General features: G+C 34.9%; 1 protein-coding gene across 1 annotated transcript in view; it reads left to right on the top strand.

Annotated features, from left to right (window-relative positions):
• Window positions 1-18,618, top strand: part of UFL1 (UFM1 specific ligase 1) — a 60,057-nt gene extending 41,439 nt beyond the window's left edge. Inside the window, exons 9-19 of the mRNA XM_068551438.1 lie at window positions 1,266-1,441; window positions 2,081-2,260; window positions 4,015-4,135; window positions 6,951-7,067; window positions 10,088-10,205; window positions 11,357-11,523; window positions 11,605-11,735; window positions 13,781-13,861; window positions 14,170-14,255; window positions 14,788-14,968; window positions 16,874-18,618. Coding sequence (XP_068407539.1) covers window positions 1,266-1,441; window positions 2,081-2,260; window positions 4,015-4,135; window positions 6,951-7,067; window positions 10,088-10,205; window positions 11,357-11,523; window positions 11,605-11,735; window positions 13,781-13,861; window positions 14,170-14,255; window positions 14,788-14,968; window positions 16,874-17,092 — 1,577 coding nt within the window. The 3' untranslated portion in view covers window positions 17,093-18,618. The remainder of the gene's footprint in view (window positions 1-1,265; window positions 1,442-2,080; window positions 2,261-4,014; window positions 4,136-6,950; window positions 7,068-10,087; window positions 10,206-11,356; window positions 11,524-11,604; window positions 11,736-13,780; window positions 13,862-14,169; window positions 14,256-14,787; window positions 14,969-16,873) is intronic.
• Window positions 18,619-21,833: the final 3,215 nt, after the last annotated feature.

Genomic DNA, 21,833 nt, shown 5'->3' with positions numbered 1-21,833 from the left:
ATTTCTAATATTAAACACATTCTTAGAAAGGGTGTAGCCCTGGGAGTACACTTGTACTTTACTGTTGGCCAGCAGACTATAATGGTTCCCTTTGAGTATAAAAGTAGTCATCACACTGTAGGTTTTTGTGGGTCATGTAACTGAGTTTAATTCCATAGTTATTGAACAGTTGTAATGTAGAAAGGCCAGAAGCCGGTATTGATTGTTACCAGCCTTCTAGTAATGTGATACTATATATAAGATACTTCAAGTTCTTTTTAATCCATAGAAAGTAATTATATTTATTATATCTTGTAACTTATGAAGTTGCCTGGTTTTTTAGTTACATAATCCTAGAAATATTTTATTGCTGTCAGTTTTACAGTGTTCATTTTTATTAGTTATCCAGTACTTCAGAAACATAGAAGTTATTCTAAATTTTGTTTCTGAGGTTCCATCATTTGGATAAAGTAGATTGATTGAATTTAATCATTAAAACAAGTAGCATATATATATATAAAACTCAGTTTGATCAATTTCATAACCCAAGTCAAACTATGTAAGGGATCAGTTACCTATAAATAAGTATACCTATAAGTCATTAGTGTTCAGTTTAAATGTGTGCTAGAATGAATACTGGTTTGGCTCATGTTTTCTTGACTTTCTACAATGTGCCTTCTCAGTTTCTTCAGCCAAGGACTTGGATTAGAATTTTGTTGTAATTAATTTCCTTAAATATTATTATTTGAGGACAGAGAGAGGATGGTAGATATCTCTAATAACTTTAATGGCTGCAAATTTAAGTCTTAAATTTTTTACTTTTATATGCTAAATCTTTTACTAGTGTAAATTAGACTAGAGAATTGCTTTGTCCTCAGTTGTCTAATGAAAGATTTTTAAAATTCCATTCCTTTAGTTAACTATAATCAAAATTCCAGTTTTTGTTTCTCTACTTAAATCATTACATTCCGTTATCCTCATTTCTACTTTTATTGCTCTTTAGTCCTCATGTTTCCCTTTGACCCCTCAATTGGAGAGTAAGAGACAAAGCTGAATTAATGCAGTACTTGAACCAATTTTTCTACAAATATGTTTAGTAATAAAAATTTGGGAAGGTAACATAACCAGGGAATAGGCTATGGTACACTTCTATGTTTTATTCTTAAAAAACTCTATTAGAATACAGTGCATTCACAAAGAATAGATTTTGGTAGAACTTAACTTTTTCTGAGATTTCTAAAAGGTGTGAATGATGATTCTATTCCAACCTCGTGATGTATTTCTAGAATTTGATGCTTTGTCCAGACTTGGAATCCCAGATGCTGTGAGCTACATAAAGAAAAGATATAAGACTACACAACTCTTGTTTTTGAAAGCAGCTTGTGTTGGTCAAGGACTTGTGGATCAGGTGGAAGCATCAGTAGAGGAAGCCATCAGCTCTGGAACATGGGTTGATATTGCAGTATGTTTTATCTTTTTCTTCTTAATTTTCCTTTAAACCAGTGACAACTGATACTTCACTAGTATATGGCCATTTTAAGAATTAGGATGTAGCTTTCAGGAAGGATACTTTCATGGTTGGCGGGGGGAGGAGGGGTTTTAATGAAAATGTTCATTTCAGATAGTAGAAAGAACTAAGAAGAAATGTATTTTGGAGGCAAAGTTAACCAGGACTTGAAGTTGGAATGTTTGTGAGTTTATGAGAGGAACTCAGTGTGACTTGTAGGTTTGGGGCCTGATCAACTGAATGGAGAGTGGTTCCATTAATTGAGATGGGGGAGCAATGGGGAAGAGAAGATGGGAGCTGGGAGTCTGGGGGCAGGAGGCACAAACCACGTTGTTTTGAACAGGACATGTTAAAATACAAGATGCCTGTTAGGTTATATGAGTGGGGGGAGGTTAGGGAAGCAATAGGATATGTGATTTCAGAGTTCGGAGTGAGGATAAAGGTAGAAATACGATTTGGGAGGTTATCAGCATATAGATGGTTTTGAAACCATTGGACTTAATGAGATCACTTAGGGAGAGAATACATATAACAAATGGTTTATCTGTATTATATTGCATTTATGCTTTGTTTTCATTTTGTTTGTAATTCTAGCCTCTGCTACCCAGTTCCTTATCAGTGGAAGATGCTGCAATATTGCTTCAACATGTGATGAGAGCACTCAGCAAACAGGCTTTAGCTGTAGTCTTTAGCGATACTATTGTAGTCAGTGAAAAATTTATAAATGATTGTACAGAACTGTTCAGTGACCTGATGCACCAAAAAGCTGAAAAGGTATGCCAGATTTCCTTTCACCTACTAATTTTAACAGTACTTTCACATTAGAATCATCTGATGACTTTTGAAAAATGAGGTAAGCAGTATACCCAAAACTGAACACTGTGTTTCATACATTATTTTCCTTCAATGCATCATTCCTTTTTATTTCCTCTCCTGGATTTGTTTTTCTCCTTCTCCATTCCCGTCACAACATAGAAGTTAGAACTTAGGAAGCTGCTTTTATAAATTGAAATCTTACAAATGAAATTATATATTTCACACTTAAGTCACCTGAGGGTATTGGTCCAACATTAAAATCCATATAAATGATACCTGTGGATTATATGCGTAAATGTATAGTATATTTATCAATCAGTACACATTATATTTACTGAATCTAGCAGAGCCTCATAATTTGACCTATTTGGGATATACCAACGGGATAACTTACTGAGGAAAGAAATTGTTACTATTAAAATTGAGTAGTTCCTCAGAGCAACGGCTATGGAAGTGTTTAGAAGCAGAGATCATGCCAGGTCTGCTTTAATGACTGTTCAATTCATGCTTCTAGTTAGCAGCACCCTCATTATAAAGCCTGCTCACAAAATAGGTAGAAAAAGCCCATTTATATCTCAGACTGTTAATAAATTCATGAGGGCTTATTAAATATATAAATAATTTGTATTTATCTATATTCCTTTGAAGCTCCTTAATAGTCTTAAAAATGATATAACTTTTCTACATTTGGCCTGCAAAGCAGCAGAGAGGAGTAAAAAGTACACAGGATTGATATCAGTAAACCTGAGTTCTAATTTCAACTTGTTTATTACTCCGTTTGCCTTTGACAAATAGACTTCCAGTTTCCTCATCGTCAGAGAAAAGGATGGTGATGCCCAGTCTCACAAGGATAAATATAAATTAAGGAGCAATGTAAATAAAATGTTTAGTACATGTTAGCTACCAGTTACTAAATGACAACGTTATTATTTTCATTTGAGACCCTTTACTAAAATAAAAATTTAACATAATCATTGATTTTTTTTTTTTTCTTTCCTTGTGCTCCTCCCTCCAACCACAAAAATAAATTCAGGAAAAGAAAGTGATTTTTTGTTTGAACTGTCAACATTCTTAACATTTCTTTGCAAAACTGAAAAGGAAGTATTTTTAACGTGAAAATGTATGTTTGTCACTACAGATTTAGAACCCTTTCCCATGATAAAGAATCAGTTTCTGAAGTTGGAAATAGTTCATTGTTCCTAACATTAATTTATAAAAAGCAAAGATCAAGAATGAGTCCAGAGGGGGAAAAAGTTCACACGCCTAAGTATGCAACTCATATGTGATCATTATGGTGGGGTGGGGATGGAGATTTCATTATCTTTCTAGTAATCTCAGATATCCAAGTGGCACTGGACCTTGGGAGTCTTAAAAAGAGAGGTAGCAAGGGTCATCCGTTAAGCAGTGCTAAAATTAGCCAATAACAATTGAAGAAGATTGCATCTGATGCTGTGTGATCAGCTGTTCAGTGATAGGATAGGATTTCTCATTAGCTGGTAATAAATACAAAAAGTCAAGAACAGCAAGGGAGGAGACTTATTTGGGGCATGGAGAAACAATCTCAGAGTGGCAGCTGAGACAAAGCTCTATAGTTCTTAGCAATGAAACCAAACAAGAACAGTTAGGATATGAGTATATAAACAACTTTTATTTTATGCTTTTTGTAATGTTATATATTTTTGCCTACAAAAAATAAGCATGTTTTATTTCAGGAAATGAAAAATAATCCTGTCCATTTAATCACTGAAGAAGGTCTGAAACAAGTCTCCATTTTAGAAAGCGTTAATACAAGTAAAAAGGATAAAAAAGATGAACGAAGGAGGAAAGCAACAGGTAACATTATTAACAAGATTCAAGATGAGTTTATTTGTTGCAGTGAACTTTGCACTTATCAGACCTTTTGAAAGGCCTTTTATTTGGTTGATTCACCTTTAACTGTTAATATTAACCAAATCTTTTGCTAGTGAATTAACTTTTGATTATGAAAATGAAAATGTTGGTGATTACTTACTGTGTTTCATTTTGTGAGAACTAAGCTAATTTCATGATCTCCTGTTCTCATTCTTTATGTTCCTGCCCCAGTAGCTTTTTTTTTCTTTCTTGATTCTCAGATTTTGCAAGTCTGTGTTCACCTCAAGGCCTTCGCACAAGCTGTTCCCTCCCGAGCTTCAAGTAACTGTTTCCTTCTTGTCATTAAGAGCTCACCTTTAAATGTCAGTTCCTCACAGAGGCCTCCCTAACCACCCAGAATAGTATACACACACCGTCACTCTCCATCGGATTATCCTCCCAGTTTTTTTTACAGCACTTTTATCACTGTGATGTCTTTTATCGTTTGGCAGTCTGCTCCATCTCGTTTATTGTTCTTCCCTAGTACTCAGAGCACTCCTTGGAATAGTTTAAGTGCTCCATAAATATTTATTGAGTGAATGAATTTCCCAAGGACATTTTTGTTTAATTCTTTTAATTTAGAGTCACTGGAAATTATCCTAGGTAGCACTGGCATACTAGTAACTTGCATTTGGAAATTAACATGTATATTCCATACTTTTTATAGTAGGAATAATTTTATTAGTGCTGTATCAGGGTTAAAGAAATTAGATATTCAACATATTTCATTACTAAATACAGCTATATTAAACCCATGTTATAAAAACTTTATTTGCTGTGGGAATTCACTATATCTTTGAGATTCTTTCCTCTTCAAAAACCTTTTTCTACAAAATCTTTCAATAATATTTTGAAATTTCTCTGCTCTAGGAAAACTACATAGTAAACTACTGCAATAAATCATAATAATATTCATAACCATGCATATTGTGTTATTTTAAGATATAATTATAAATCCACCTTAATTAATTGATTGCACTTATGTCAGTATAACCAGTCTGTTTTATATCCTTACAAAAATTCAGGTTCATCTGGTGTTTTGTTCTGACAGTGCTGTTGTTTTATAATAGTTTAATTACAGTTCATGGAATAATGTCAAACAACGTCTTTCCCATAAGAAACTTATTACCAAATGTAAAAGATACGTTCACTTTAAACTTGTGCTTTTGGAAGTTGTGTTTTTCTATCATGAAAGCAATAGAACTTATAGAATATGATGAAGTCTAAGGGAATTCTTCTTAGAGTTTAGAAAAAGATCTTTGTTTATATAAATCATTTTATTGAAAAAATGAATCTTTTATGAAGAAATGTATTTTCAATATTTTTCAGTGTTACAGTTCCATTACTAAAGTATCCTATTTTGTTGAATATTTTAAATGTAAATATATAATAGAGAAATACCTCAGTAACAATTTTACTTTTATTTACAGTGTTTTAGTTTGTTTCATAGTTTGTATTGTTTTAGTCTTCATTTAGCCAGTAGGTGATTGATAACTGTATTTTTCTACTTAATCAATTTAATATTTATGGTCAACATTTTTTTTTAATTTTTTATTTATTATTTATTTATTATTTTTATTTTTGGCTGCATCGGGTCTTCGTTTCTGTGCGAGGGCTTTCTCCAGTTGCGGCAAGTGGGGGCCGCTCTTCATCACGGTGCACGGGCCTCTCACTGTCGCGGCCTCTCTTGTTGCGGAGCACAGGCTCCAGACGCTCAGGCTCAGTAGTTGTGGCTCACGGGCCCAGTTGCTCCGCGGCATGTGGGATCTTCCCAGACCAGGGCTCGAACCCGTGTCCCCTGCATTGGCAGGCAGATTCTCAACCACTGCGCCACCAGGGAAGCCCCTATGGTCAACATTTACTGAGCCCCTGTTATGTGTCAAGCATTGCCTTAACCTCAAGTATGCAGACGTTAGTGAGATGTTCTCCCTACTGTCAAGAAGTTATCTTCGGGCTTCCCTGGTGGCGCAGTGGTTGGGAGTCTGCCTGCCGGTGCGGGGGGCACGGGTTCGGGCCCTGGTCTGGGGGGATCCCGCATGCCGCGGAGCGGCTGGGCCCGTGGGCCGCGGCTGCTGGGCCTGCGCGTCTGGAGCCTGTGCTTCGCGGCGGGAGAGGCCCGCGCACCGCGATGAGGGGTGGCCCCCGCTTGCCGCAACTGGGGAGGGCCCTCGCGCGGAGGCGAAGGACCTGGCACAGCCATAAATAAATAAATAAATTTTTTTTTTAAATTCTTAAAAAAAAAAAAAAAAAAAGAAGTTATCTTCTTGGGTGGTGGGAGAGTCAGGATGTCTCCTGTAAACCTGGGGAATAATCTTTCAGTCAAAAAGACAAAACCAAATTTGTGAGGTACTGTAGTTGGGGATGTTAATGAGGCTGTGGTAACAGAGATAAGCAAATTAGGGCACTTTTGAAGAAGGTAGAAGAGGAGGTAAAGGAATGGGTTCGGCCAGGAAAAAGTCAATCAAAGCTGCAGAAAATAGATGTCATTAGAGAAAGAGGAAGAGACTGCATTTAGAGCAGGCGGGTTATCTAAGTGAGTTGCTCAAATTCAAGAGATTTCGTATCTTACTTATTAATTTTTACTGATTGAGTTTATAAAACTTGTTTTAATAAAGAAACTACAACCTTAAAAAGTGGCTGAAAGGTCAGTTATTTGGCTTTATTTTTCTACTGTAAAGTTAAGTACAACAATACATTGTCATTATTTCTAAGAACAGTATTTAGTTAGGTAATACTAACTAATGTCGTTTTCCACCAGAGGGCAGTGGAAGTGTGAGAGGAGGAGGTGGCGGCAATGCCAGAGAGTACAGAATTAAAAAAATCAAGAAGAGAGGGCGAAAAGATGACAACAGTGATGATGAGTCATCTCACACAGGTGTGTAGCTTATTTCACTCTTCCTTTGTTTGTGCATGATTTTTTTTTTAACATTTTCTTAAGATGCATACACTTAGGTGTCTGTGCTTAAAGAAGTCCTTGCTTTGCAGAGTTTCAGTGAGCACAGATTTCACAGTTAGTTAAATAACACCAGAGTCCCAACAACACAGTTCATATTTCAGTTACCAGGGTGTATTAACTGTGAGTAATTGCCTGAAGTACAAACTTTGTTGCTGGCTCCTTAGTCTACAGATCGGCACGTAAATAACAGATGTGCATCATGATCTGTGACAGTCACATCACTCATTTCCAAGCTTTTCAGAGGCTGATCACTGTGCAGCTCTTATTCACTTTATGCATAGAAAACACAGCATGTAGTTGTGGTGACTTCTTGTCCCCCGGTGATAAATCCATGTGACGTTTTACAAAAACGGATAATCAAAGGGGGGAATTGGCCAACAAAGATAAATGTGCAGCAAAGGAAAAGTCGTAACCCTGGAAATAAAATATGAATCAAGAATAAATGGAGTTGTAAAAGAAATGCCTGACCATGGGAATGTTGGCATTGCCTCTGTTCAAGAGACTCTAGCTGCGCAGTCAGAGAGACTTGGTAAAGGCGGAAATAAGGGAAATGGTTGTGACGAAAAGGATAAAAACGTCTTAGAGGATGTGAAGTTGGCAAAAAGCTTCACATTAAAGGAATTCTCAGAGATGTTGCACAGTGCTGAAAGGGCAAAGGATAAAATGTTGGAAGCTGATCCAGAGTTTAATAAGGAATATGACAACTTGCCCAGGCATAGAAAAGATGCTTCCTCTGTATTTTAAGTTACTGGATGAGAAGGCAAGCCCTGTTCATACTATTCTTGATGAGTGTTTTACAGAGAAATAAAACACTTCCATTCTCAGTGTTTCTGATGTGCTAAATTACAGTGTACTAAACTGGAACTATTAGTGTTATTTTTCATTTCCCTATACATTTATAACCAACAGTAAGAGCTTTGAATGTTTGCACAAACACTTTTAAAAGGTTACAGAACAATCGTAAATTTTCCCATTGTTTATTAAGAACACTCTGCAGTTTTGGCTTGCACAGATTGTTATGGTCTCCCAACTTCCATGCAAAAGAAATTAGAATATTTTATGAATAGTGAATCTCTACAAAGTTAAGTAGAAAACATTAATTTCATTAATTTCATGCATGTTTAATTTTTATGGTAACACCTAATTGGTTGGTTGCTTCTGTCTAAGCAGGAGAATTAAGTATATGCATCTTTCTTTGTCTAGACTTGTTAGTGTTTGGTATGGTTAAGTTAGCAAGAGACATCTTTGCTTTTCTAAATAAAATTATGATTTTTTTTAATATGTTTCTGTTTTTAAAAAATTAATGAAACTATGATACCTCCCCTCCTCATTTTCCCCACCAAAAAAAAAAAACAAAACTTGAAATGATGATGATTTGACGTTTTCTTTTACCTCTTCCACAGAATTTATTATGTATGGGCTTGGGAGATATAAGGGTCAAGTGACAAGGCTTCAGATGTTAATGTGCTGCTACCTATAACAGAACAATTGCTTAAGATCTGTCTAAAGTAGTCTAAGATAGGTAACAATGGCTACTGTTCTCAACATACATAAAGCAGTATTAATTAAAGGAAAAGTATCTTAGAAACTATGAGCTCTACCCTTATTTTAATTAGCATTAAGACTATTCTGTGTGAGTTTTACTTTTTCATTAATAAATGGATTTTCCTATTTTCCCAGATGTAACAAGGAGTGGGAGTGAAGTAGCATTTAAGAAAATACTTCTCTAAAATCTGTAGCCCTAAGTAATTGTTAAATGAGGCACGTGATACTCTTTTTGTGTATAGTATAAGAGAGGAGCTATAAAAGAGTAAAACCCTTTCCCCTATAAAAAAAGGTAATTTCAGTGCTTTTGAAAAAGGGTTCTGCTGTAATCTCAGAAATGGAGGATGCAGTTAGGTTCTCAGCTAAAATATACAGTCAACTCTATGTGAAAGATTACTAGAAGGAAATACAATTTAATAACTGGTAAAATGCATGCAGGAAGCAGACGGAGAAATCAGATACTATTTGTTGTGAGATCAGGAATGAATAGCAGATCTCAGAAAAAAAGGATAGTGCTTTTCCATCTATTCTAAAGCTATGATAAGTAGTTGTACTTAGATCTTGATGCATAGTGAAAATTGATTTTTGAGCTATTCTATTTTTATTTTTAAGGTTTTACTTACAGAGTCAATAACCTAATTTAGCTGGGAATAATCACTTTTTTATAGTTTTACAATTAGTAATGGAAATATTGTTAGCTTTCTTTGCAACTCATACTTTTCCAAGTAAGTGAGTAGGCATGACATTTCCACAGTTAACAATTATTTCCATTACATACAAATTTTCCTTGGTATAGAATTATTTTTGTGAGAGCAAAAATAAATTATGGGTGTAAAATTTTAAGTTGTTTTTTCTTCCATGCCTTTCCAAAATAGACAGTTTTTAGCTTAATTCTACTGGAGTTGTGGTTCACTTGATCATAAAGACCTTTCCTGAAAAGCTTGTGTAAATTATAAGGATGATTGGATTTTTATTAAATATTTATTTTTATAAAGAAGGACATTCCGCTCAGTATCCATTGTTCAACAGAGAAAAATTATCCTTTCCTAAAAGATTTTTTTTTTATCCACTTGTTGTTTTGATTTCCAACTATTTGCATCATCCAAGTTAGTTTGGGAGGAAAAAATCGTCTTTATTATTTTTTGATTGACTTGTAGAAAAGTTAGAAAATTATTACTCAAAAGAAATGCCACTATATATCCTATTTTAACAGTGTTTTCATTGGTTATTGCTATTGGACATTGGCGATTTTGGTGACAGAAACTAACAATGGAGACTTTAATGGTAGGCAATAAATGAATTACCATCATCCTATTAAATATATTAATGGAACCTTATTTGCTTGTAGGTTGCTTATTTTTGTTGTTTTTTCCTATGGCTCATTTTTATTACAGGAAAGAAGAAGCCAGAGATCGCTTTTATGTTCCAGGATGAGATTGAAGATTTTTTAAGAAAACATTTACAAGATGCCCCTGAGGAGTTTATTTCTGAACTTGCTGAGTATTTAATAAAGCAAGTATAAGAACATATGTTTTGTTTTATAATAGAAATTCAGTGAGTTAGTTAGTTATTACTTAAAATTTTCAGCAAGATCATAGAAAACATATAATTTAGGTGTTTTCTTTTCAAACCTTAAAATTTAACCTAGTCACCAAATTCCAGATTTTGTTTGCTTACAGAAACAGTTCAACAAACACTTAAGTGCTTTGGGCAAGGCAGTGTCGGAAATACAGGGCAGGAGTGTGGAGGTGGTCTCCTTCACTCGTCTTACAGTTCTAATTGGGAGAAAAACACCAGCACTGAACACTGGCTGGTCTCTAACAAACACTGCATGAAAGTACATCTAAAATGAAGAAAAGAGTATCTTCTATTTGACAGAGATTAAACAGTGCACTTTTAGGGAGAAAATAAAGTAACACACTGCCCTCAAAGAGAATAAAATAGACAGCACTACCTGATAAGTGAGCCAGGCTAAATTTATTTTTATACAGAAATAAAAGAAATTGTGTATAACTTGACTACTGCTAACTAACATGGTTTTCCCCCAAGTTAGTCTCTATGTGTAAGCTTCTCTAAATGCAATCCAGGAGCCTAGTGCATCTAAATTTTTGAATTAGAAGAACAGCTTTTGTAGTGAGATTTTTAAAAAACTTAAGTGAACATTCTTGTGCATGAGTACATTACATAATTACATTTTTCATATATAAAAAGATGAAAGTTACTATTAATCATTTGCCATAACTTTTTAAAATAATCTGAGTTGGGCATAAAAAGATTTTTTAAAAATACATAGCTTTTATAGTACGTTAGAAATTGAGAATTTGTTATCATTCCTGAGGATGGGAAACAAATGTATAGGCTACTGTTCTCCAAGTTAACTTTTAAAAGCTGCTCTGAATTGAATTTGAACTGAAGCTTTTGTTACTGTGTTTCTTATTGTCTTTCATGCAGTAACTTTTAGTACTTTAAAACAGAGAAAAATAATTCATTGAAGTTACAATTTCTGGAATTTGAGGGGAAATTCTTATTAACTATTCTCCAAATTAATCCTGTTTAAAAAAATAGGGATCTTTTTTAAAGCCTTATTTGCATAGAAGCAAAATTTCTTATCTACATAAACCCAGTACACTTTAATAAACTAAATATATTTATCTCATGCACAGACCTCTAAATAAAACTTATCTCGAAGTGGTACGTTCAGTATTCGTGTCTTCAACTTCTTCTGCCTCTGGAACTGGCAGGAAGCACACGATCAAGGACTTGCAAGAAGAGGTTTCAAACCTTTATAATAATATTCGATTATTTGAAAAAGGGATGAAGTTCTTTACAGGTATTATACTTAACACTTTTTTCATTGATTCTCATAATTGTCCTTGGACATTCATTTTAATGAAGCGCTTTTATTCTCCAGATGATACCCAGGCTGCTCTTACGAAGCACTTGCTGAAGACAGTGTGTACTGATGTCACTAATCTCATTTTCAACTTCTTAGCTTCGGAATTAATGATGGCAGTAGACAATCCTGCAACCATTACAAGTGAAGTAAGTTAGTGATTTTCTTGCCACTCTTGATGTGTTTTGCTTTGAAATCCAAGCATGTTTTATTTTCTCACATCTAAAAGGAAAATAAAAGGAGTTTTTAGGAAGAAATCTGTCAGATTTTTAGTTCTAGTTTAGTACAATATATATACAGTTGCTACTAGGATTGGTAATATAACCAGTCTATTAACAGTAATAATAAAAGTAAGGAAATACTAGTCATTGTGTCTGGGAATGCCTGTAATAAATATAGCACGTGTGCTTGGCCTTCTACTTCCTATTATTGTACAGAAAGCAACAGGAAAACGTTGTATTATCTCTGAAAAAAAGTAAATAAATAAGCTGAGTAGCCTACAGAATCTTTTTTTAAGCTCATCAGATGACTCAGATTGGATTTAATTTCACTAGGTAGCCTTGCAAAGAGTGAGGGTCACTATTCAAAGAGGTGTACGATGGAGAGACGGGACAAATGAACTGGCTTACTTTAGGCAGATCTTCAGGGAGAAGAGGTGTCCATCATAGAAGCTGGAAGTAAAGCAGCTGAAATTTTAACAAATTCTTAAAGGTCTAGGCTAGCATCACAGTTTACAATCCCAGGAAGCACCCAGAACAAGGAAAAAAAAAAAGGTAATGATGCTTAGTTACTTTGGAATCAGCTATTTTATTTTTTCCTGATTATTGTTACGTCACATCCCTTTTTCCTGCTGAGTTGCAAGTCCCTTATCAGTGTTCTGACTTTGCAGTCATTTTCATTTCATGACACCATCTCATTTATTTAGACTAATTCCAGTTCATTTTCTTAAATTCTAATCTCAAATTCAAAGCTCATCTCTTCCCTTCTTGCAATGTTAGGTGGAGCTATGGCTCCCAGTTGCCTACATGAGGAAAGGTATGGCCTATCCCTAGGACTCCTCCTCCTCTTCTTCCTCACCCTAGATCTACTTAAGGTTGGAGATTGAGGAAGAATGAAAGAGACAACAGTGCCTTCATAAGACTGACTGCATATCACTGGCATTGATCTAGGTCAAACCAAATCAGTCTAATGCTTGTGACTTCTCGTGATGTGTCTTTGTTGCATAGGTGGGATAGGTTGTTTTGTGGGGATGTTTTTAGTATCATGTGACTCCTTCTCATAGCAAGGACTCCCCCTAAACCTCCAGATAAAGGTCCATTTATCTCTCCCTCCTACCCTGGCAAGGTACTGTTCCCCTCCCATTCTTCGCCTTGAGCAGTGATTCTCAACTGCTTGGCTAGTTCCATGTACCTGCCTGCATGCCAGCCTCTGCTGTGGGAAGTACCTGGGGTCATTCCCATGCCCTTTAAGGGCCACAGGAGGATTGCTGTAGCATGGGGTAGGAGTCAATAGGTTGGTCCGATCTTCTAAGACATACTGTAATTTTCACGGCCTGCTGGCCAAGCCATTCCAATAAGGCCTCCTCCAGAAATTTTGCACTAGAAGGAGCCCTAAGACTCTGGTCAAGAATGCCACCAAACTTCACAAAGCACAGCTGTGTGGAGAGGGGTGCTGAAAAGGTCCCACACACCAGACAGTATAACAGGCATCCATCCTTCTGTGCTTCAGGTCCCCTCACTTACAGGCATCCTGGACCTTCATGGCCTTCTGGATCTTTATGAGTGGGGCCCCCTCACTTGGCCTTAGAGAAAAACACTCTTCCCACCACAATAGAAAAAAGAGGGAGCAGCCTCTTACCCCAAATTCTCTTTTTCTTGCACGATGAATGTTGTGTATGGGCTCATTCACTCATGCGCTCCCTGTCTCTCATTCTTCTTCTTATACTGCTGGAGCAGATGGGAGGAGTAGGGGCTGCATCTAGCGTCTTTGACTGACTGTTGACTAGCATTCTGATTTTAGAGTGTTTTAGCATATTTTTATCCCTAGTTTGTGGTCTAAAATTTAAGAACAAAGATAAATTTCACTCAGCATTCTGTTACAATAGTAAATACTCATTTTTTGTTTTGCTTTGTTTAAACTTATATCCAGCACATGTCAAAGACACCATTCCAAAGGAATTTCTTTTGCCCTATAGGTAAGAAAAAAAATTCTAAGTAAATTATCAGAAGAAACTAAAGTAGCTCTCACAAAACTCCATAGCTCTCTGAATGAAAAGGTAAGTGAAGTTTTATTCTATTTAGATATTTGGGCTAGAATTTGTGATCTTTGAGTAGACAGAATAACTGAAAACTAAATCTAAACCTATTATCCTGCACTCAGACACCTCTTTGGCAGTTGAAGGAAGAGACCAAGCTGGGGGCATTTTACCCTCTAGTCCTAAATCACAGTTTCAAACTTCATGACAAAATGACCTTTTTAAAAATTGTATCCAGGGTGTAAAATTATAAAACGGTATTAAACGACTGCTTTTCTTTAGGCAACCTGTTTTATAAAAGTAAATCATGGTATTAAATACCTTTTCAGAGCATAGAAGACTTTCTTTCTTGTCTGGATTCTGCAGCAGAAGCTTGTGATATTATGGTGAAAAGGGGAGACAAAAAAAGGGAAAGGTAACATTGAATTAATGTCTGAAATTTCGTATCTGAAATTAGAGTCTATCTGAATCTTGCATAGAGAACTGTTGTGTCTAAATGGCTGTAGACCTTCAGTCATAGTCAGTCTTCATATCCTTAGGTGTCTCTCTCTGACCCAATAGAATAAGGTAGCAGAGTTGTTAATCCCATAGTTGATCAAGCCTGGGAACTTCTTATTAGCTTTAAGACCTTTATAGGAAAGCTTATTTAATCCAGTGCACATCTGTTTGATCCCCAACAATTCAAAATAAAAAGCATACTTTTGAGTATCCCTGCTACATATATATATATATATATATGTTTTTCTGTCATTTTCTAGCATATTAGTTTGTCCATGCCTGTTTAGGATTATGTGTGTCCGTATCCCCTAAAAGGTCCTTTAAAATTTTCATGGAACTAGATTAATTAAACTAGAGATGCTAAAAATGAAAACAGAAGAGAAGAACTGAAGTTGGTGAGAACTTGTTAAAATATGATAATGTATTTATGTTATTTTATTTTTGTTTAGGCAGATACTGTTCCAGCATCGACAAGCACTGGCTGAACAGCTAAAAGTCACAGAAGACCCTGCTCTTATTCTGCATCTCACATCGGTTCTGTTGTTTCAGTTCTCAACCCACAGCATGCTCCATGCACCTGGAAGATGTGTCCCGCAGATCATTGCTTTTCTGAATACTAAAATTCCAGAGGTATTACATTTTCAGTGCACTTGAAACTTTTGTAGCTTTTAGATTCTGAATATTTTGAATGGATAGATGTGAATCATTGTGAACACTAAGACAACAAAACATATTAACATCATCTTCCTGCTTCCAAGAATGGAAACAGTGAATAAGGAGGTTGGTTTTTAAAACTCAGCATAGCTCAGGAATCTTTTAGGATCCTGTAAGATCCATGGTAAGGAATATTCTGAATCTGGAAATTAAGCTTTTGGAAGAGAAATAATAATGTTCAGTCTTCCATTTCAGTTTATGCAGGTTTAACCTGTCCTTTAAGGACCAGCTCAAAAAGTCTTATCCTGCACAAATTCATCTGAGAAACTCTTCAGCTAAAGGTAAATTGGCTTCTTTGAACTTCCATATCACTTTGACTGTGTCTTTGGTGATAGAAGCTAGCTCAGTCAACTTACATTAAAATGATCTGTGTTCATGTTTTATCTCCCCCGAACTGTAAATTCCTTGAGAGCAAGGACCTTGCTAGGTTCAGCTTTCTAATTCTATATGGCCAGTAATTTGTAAAGATGAAAACCGTCAATGTATTGGGTTGGCCAAAAAGTTCCTTTGGTTTTTTCCATAAGATGGCTCCAGTAGCAGTCAGTTGTCTTTAACTTTATCTGAAACAGTTTGTTAGATCGTATTATGACAGCTGTCATATCAGTGTGCTGTTAAAAAGAAAACATCAAAATTGGTGAATTTTTGTGTAGCCATTTTAATATTGAAGATGGGAGAAAAAAAGCAACATTTTCAGCATATTATGCTTTATTATTTCAAGAAAGGTAAAAACACAACCGAAACACACAAAAAGATTTGTGCAGTGTATGGAGAAGGTGCTGTGCCTGATTGAACGTGTCAAAAGTGGTTTGTGAAGTTTTGTGCTGGGGATTTCTCGCTGGACAATGCTCCACAGTCGGTAGACCAGTTGAAGTTGATAGCAATCAAATCGAGACATTAATTGAGAACAATCAACATTATACCATGCAGGAGATAGCCGACATACTCAAAATATCCAAATTAAGCGTTTTTCATCATTTGCACCAGCTTGGTTATGTTCATCGCTTTGATGTTTGGGTTCCACGTTAAGTTAAGCGAAAAAAACCTTCTTGACAGTATTTCCGCACATGATTCTCTACTGAACTGTTAACGAAAATGTTCCAATTTTAAAAATTATGATGAGCAATGAAAAGTGGATACTGTACAATAATGTGGAACGGAAGAGATCATGGAGCAAGCGAAATGAACCACCATCAACCACACCAAAGGCAGGTCTTCATCCAAAGAAAGTGATGTTGTGTATATGGTGGGATTGGAAGGGAGTCCTCTATTATGAGCTTTTTCCAGAAAACCAAATGACTAATTCCAACAAGTACTCCTAAAGAGACCAACTGAAAGCAGCACTAGATGAAAAGCATCCGGAATTAGTCAACGGAAAACACATAACCTTCCATCAGGATGACGCAAGACTGCATGTTTCTTTGATGACCAGGCAAAAACTATTACAGCTTGGCCGGGAAGTTCTGATTCATCCGCTGTATTCACCAGACATCACACCTTCGGACTTCCATTTATTTCAGTCTTCACAAAATTCTCTTAATGGAAAAAACTTCAGTTCCCTGGAAGACTGTAAAAGGCACCTGGAACATTTCTGTGCTCAAAAAGAAACAAAATTTTGGGGAAGGTGGAATTATGAAGCTGCCTGAAAAATGGCAGAAAGCAGTGGAACAAAACAATGAATATGTTGTTGAATAAAGTTCCTGGTGAAAACGAAAAATGTCTCTCGTTTTTACTTTAAAAACTGAAGGAACCTTTTGGCCAACCCAATACTTTGTTCCACAGAAAATTAAATCATGTTTGTTAACTTTTCTCCTCTTTTCACAGGTTCAACATACTCTTTTAGTAAAGTATCAAGGTTTGGTTATAAAGCATTTAGTCAGTCAAAGTAAGAAGACTGGGCAGGGAGAAGATCCCTTGAGTGATGAATTAGACAAAGAACAAGAAGATATCATCAGTATGACTCGTAAAGAGCTTCAAGAACTTTCTTCATCCATTAAAGACCTTGTTGTCAAATCCAGGAAATCATCAGTGACAGAAGAGTAATGATTTTAATTTACTTAATGTTGTCATATAGTAAACATTTTTCCCCAAAGTTAAAGGTGAGTGGTTACAAAAAAAAATACACATTTCACAGTTCGGAATCCCCCACCCAATAGCACTTCCCACACTCACAATTGAGTTAAAACAGTAGTGTTGTATTCATTGTAAATCTTATAAAGATGTGAATTTTTGTAAATTGGGTTCTCTGTGGAAGATTTCTTTTTCACATTATTCTAAAAATTATACATTTCAGGTTTATTTTCTTTCTAGATGCTGAATGAAGGATAAATTTTCTGCTATCTTTTATCTCTAGAAAAGGACTCAGTTGTTTTATTGGATTTCAAGTGACATGTGTAAATTTTACACATATTAAGCAGAAACTTAAAATGCAGTCTTTTTTTTTTTTGGTGTTGAAAATAGTGTATTTTACTTTAATAGAGAATGGTTCAAACCTAAAATACAGAAACTTGCAAAATATTTTTTTATTACTAAGCCCTCGCTCTTATTTCTGGCAGATAGAGGGCCTCTCATCTCCCCCACAAGAGTGAACTTTTATGTGGCTGGGAGCTTCAGGGATGTGTTTACAGGTGCAGAAGAAGAACACCCGAGGAGCCCATGCACTGCTGTGCTCTATTCTAAAGTAAGATGCTAACAAGAGTGAGAGAAAAAATATAATTTACTACTGATAGGTGTAAGTCGCATTTTAACATTGTAATAACTAAAAATTTAATATAGTTTTCTTTAACCCAGTTTGCATTTCTGAATTTCATTTTTTATATTAATAGTTACCATCACCTAATACTTTGTTGTAGGGGATCTATAAGTGCATTTAAATCATTAGAACTTTTTTTTTCAAAATAGAAACAAACGCTTATTAAAAAATAGGTGTTCTTGTTCTGTAAAGATTAGTAGTAGTTAAAAGACTAAAATAGTTCCTTGGAGTAATCATTTCAATCAGATGAGTTTCAGGCAACAATTTATTGTATATAAAAGAGGAACTTATTTAAAATATAATCGTAAATTAAATCTCAAATATTTTTAAAAAATACTATTTTATATAATACCTTACATGGCATTTAAAACTATTTTTGAAAATGTTTGAATACAAAGATTGGTCTACCTCTACACTAATTCTAGACAAAGTATTAAGTATTAATATTGATTGCAAAAAATATAATTTGCTAAGCAAAGTTGATTGATAGGAATGTAACAAACTAAAAAATATTTTCCATTGCTAATTTTCTATTAATGTATTTTCATAAGGGCAAAGGAAGAAAAATGACAAATCCTCTGTGAACACAAATTCCAGTTAGTTTGTTGATTCAGCTTCCAAAATACTGAACACCCAACCTGATTTTTTATTCAGTCTTTAAGGACCTTACCATTTATGTTTCAAGAGATACCAAAGTAATCCACACTTGAGTCAAACTAGATCATAGACAATGAAGCAAATAAAAGCATTATGACTTTCTTAATTTGTGAAAATAAAAATAGAAGAGACAATGAAGCAAATAAAATATTCTGTCTTATTTTGTTTGCATTAAATCTTTTTCATTTATCAAAATGGTTATTTTTCCACAGTAAATAAGAGCAGTTTTTATTTTTTTGTAAATAAAATTATTTAGCTGATTTCCTATTATAAATCTAATTTCATTAATAAAAGTTGTTCCATGTTTATCTACTATGATCTTAATGGGCAGATTTAAGAATGTTATTTAAAATAAAGTCTGTTGTTTCTGTTAAATTTTATGTACTTTGAAGCTTGTTATTTTAATTACTAGGATTAATTGATACATATATGTATTTACATTTTTAAATTCTACTCTGAACATTTTTAAAGGATTTTGTTATATTTTTCTTACACAAAAATAATTCCATAGTCCTCTTTCATTCCTTGAAAGTTTGCCATTTCGGGAACCATTTCACCTCAGTAAATCACTTTCAGTTAGCTAGTTTTCAGCAAATGTGTAGCTAAACTCTCATCTGCTACTTTCTACTGTTGCAGATAATGGTAGAGATATTTGAATAATGTGCTCAGGTATTCACATTCATGTGTTCCATCTCCAGACCATGTGTTTTTGAATAGTCAAAGGAAACTCACTTCTGACCATCAGATTCAGTGAAGAGTGGTACATCTTACCAAAATTAGTATATTTTCCAAAAAGACCTTAATGCTAAATTAGAACAATAAATGTAGAAATTGCTTAACCTGAATGTAGAATCATCTTGAACTTTTTGGAGAATGTATTGATACTTTAGTCAGACCATGAAGCACCAAGGATGAGGTCAAAGTGCAACAGTGAGCTGAAGAAGAGTGTGTGAAGAAACGGTTCATTCCTTCCTCAGGAAGGCCACTTGACCCATGGCCAAATGGGATTTTTTTTCTATCAAGAGCTAACTTATGTGAGTTGGATAGGGGGTGGGGACGATGGAAGGTTTGCTTTCTTTCTTTGACTAATACCAATGAAGTCTTTGACCCAGTGTACATGGGAGATGAAAGAAAAACACATTTATAAGCTCTGGGATGTACATTTTCCACAGAACCTAGGTGCACTACTGTTAAAATGATCTACAGACTCACTCAAGTTGCTCCACTTTGAAGGCCACACCAAGCCAACAGGAGAATAAATAGAACCCAGGACTCCACAGCAATCAGAGAAGAAAAAAAATCCAAATTGGAAAGGAAGAAGTAAAACTGTCACTGTTTGTTTGCAGATGACATGATATTATAATACATAGAAAATCCTAAAGATGCTACCAGAAAACTACTAGAACTCATCAATGAATTCGGTAAAGTTGCAGGATACAAAACTAATATGCAGAAATCCATTACATTTCTAACAATGAAATACCAGAAAGAAGTTAAGGAAACAATCCCATTTACCATTGCATTAAAAAGAATAATATACCTAGGAATAAACTTACCTGCAAAAGACCTGTGCTCTGAAAACTAAGACACTGATGAAAGAAATTGAAGCCCACACAAACAAACAGATGGAAAGAGATACCGTGTTCTTGGATTAGAAGAATCAATATTGTTAAAATGACCATCCTACCCAAGGCATTTTACAGATTCAGTGTAATCCCTATCAAATTACCAATGGCATTTTTCACAGAACTGGAACAAAAAAATTTTTAATTTGTACAGAAACACAAAAGACCTCAAATAGCCAAAATAATCTTGGGAAAGAAGAACAGAGCTGGAGGAATCATGCTCCCCAACTTCAGACTATACTATAAAGGTACAGTAATCAGAAAAGTACGGTATTGGCACAAAAACAGACACATAGATCAGTGGAACAGGATAGAGAGCCCAGAAATAAACCCACATGTTTATAGTCAATTAATCTACAACAAAGGAGACAAAATTATACAACAGAGAGATGACAGTCTCTTCAATAAGTGGTGTTGGGAAAACTGGACAGCTACATGTGAAAGAATGAAATTAGAATGTTCTCGAACAGCATACACAAAAATAGACTCAAAATGGATTAAAGACCTAAACATAAGACTGGATACTATAAAACTTACAGAGGAAAACAGGCAGAACACTCTGACGTAAATTACAACAATATATTTTTGGATCTGTCTCCTAGAGTAATGGAAACAAAGGCAAAAATTTTTTAATGGGACCTAATTAAACTTAAAAGCTTTTGCACAGCAAAGGAAACCATAAACAAAATGAAAAGACAGCCTGCTGAATGGAAGAAAATATTTGCAAACAATGCTACAGACAAGGGATTAATTTCCAAAATACACAGCTTATACAGCTCAATATCAAAAAACAACCCAATAAAAAAAAAATGAGCAGAAGATCTAAATAGGCATTTCTCCAAAGAAGACATACAGATAGCCAACAGGTACATGAAAAGACGTTCAACATCACTATTAGAGAAATGCAAATCAAAACTACAACGAGTTATCACCTCACACTGGTCAGAGTGGCCAGCATCAAAAAGTCTACAAGTAATAAATGCTGGAAAGGGTGTGGAGAAAAGGGAACCCTCCTACACTGTTGGTGGGAATGTAAATCGGTGCAGCCACTATGGAGAACAGTATGGAGGTTTCTTTAAAAACTGAAAATAGAGTTGCCATATGATCCAGCAATCCAACTCCTGGGCATATATCCTGAAAAGGTGAAAACTAATTCAAAAGGATACATGCATCCCAGTGTTCATAGCAGCACTGTTTACAATAACCAAGACATAGAAGAAACCTAAATGTCCATCAACAGATGAATGGATAAAAAAAATGTGGTGTATATATATGCAACACACTACTCAGCCACTAAAAAGCATGAAATACCATTTGCAGCAACATGGATGGACCTAGAGATTACCATACAGATAATCAGAGAGACATATAATTAATTATTGCTTATGTGGAATCTAAAAAATTATATAAATGAACTTATTTACAAAACAGAAATAGACTCACAGACATAGAAAACAAACTTATGGTTACTATCAGAGGGGATAGCAGGGGGTAGCGGGGAGATAAGTTACTTTGGGAAAAACATATACACACTACTATGCATAAAATAGGTAACAAGGACCTACTATATAGCACAGGGAACTATATTCAATATCTTGTAATAACCTATAATAGAAAAGAATCTGAAAAAAGTATTTTATATATATATATATTTTATATATATATATGTAATTTACATACATATATAATTTTCTAGTTGATTTACCATGACTTAGTAAATCAACTATAAAATTAATTAATTTAGAAAAAT

The sequence above is a fragment of the Eschrichtius robustus genome, chromosome 9 (genome assembly GCF_028021215.1).
Source record: "Eschrichtius robustus isolate mEscRob2 chromosome 9, mEscRob2.pri, whole genome shotgun sequence".
Classification (NCBI taxonomy): Eukaryota; Metazoa; Chordata; class Mammalia; order Artiodactyla; family Eschrichtiidae; genus Eschrichtius; species Eschrichtius robustus.
The sequence above is the reverse complement of the archived record's forward strand: the minus strand, read 5'-3'. Positions and strand labels throughout refer to the sequence as shown.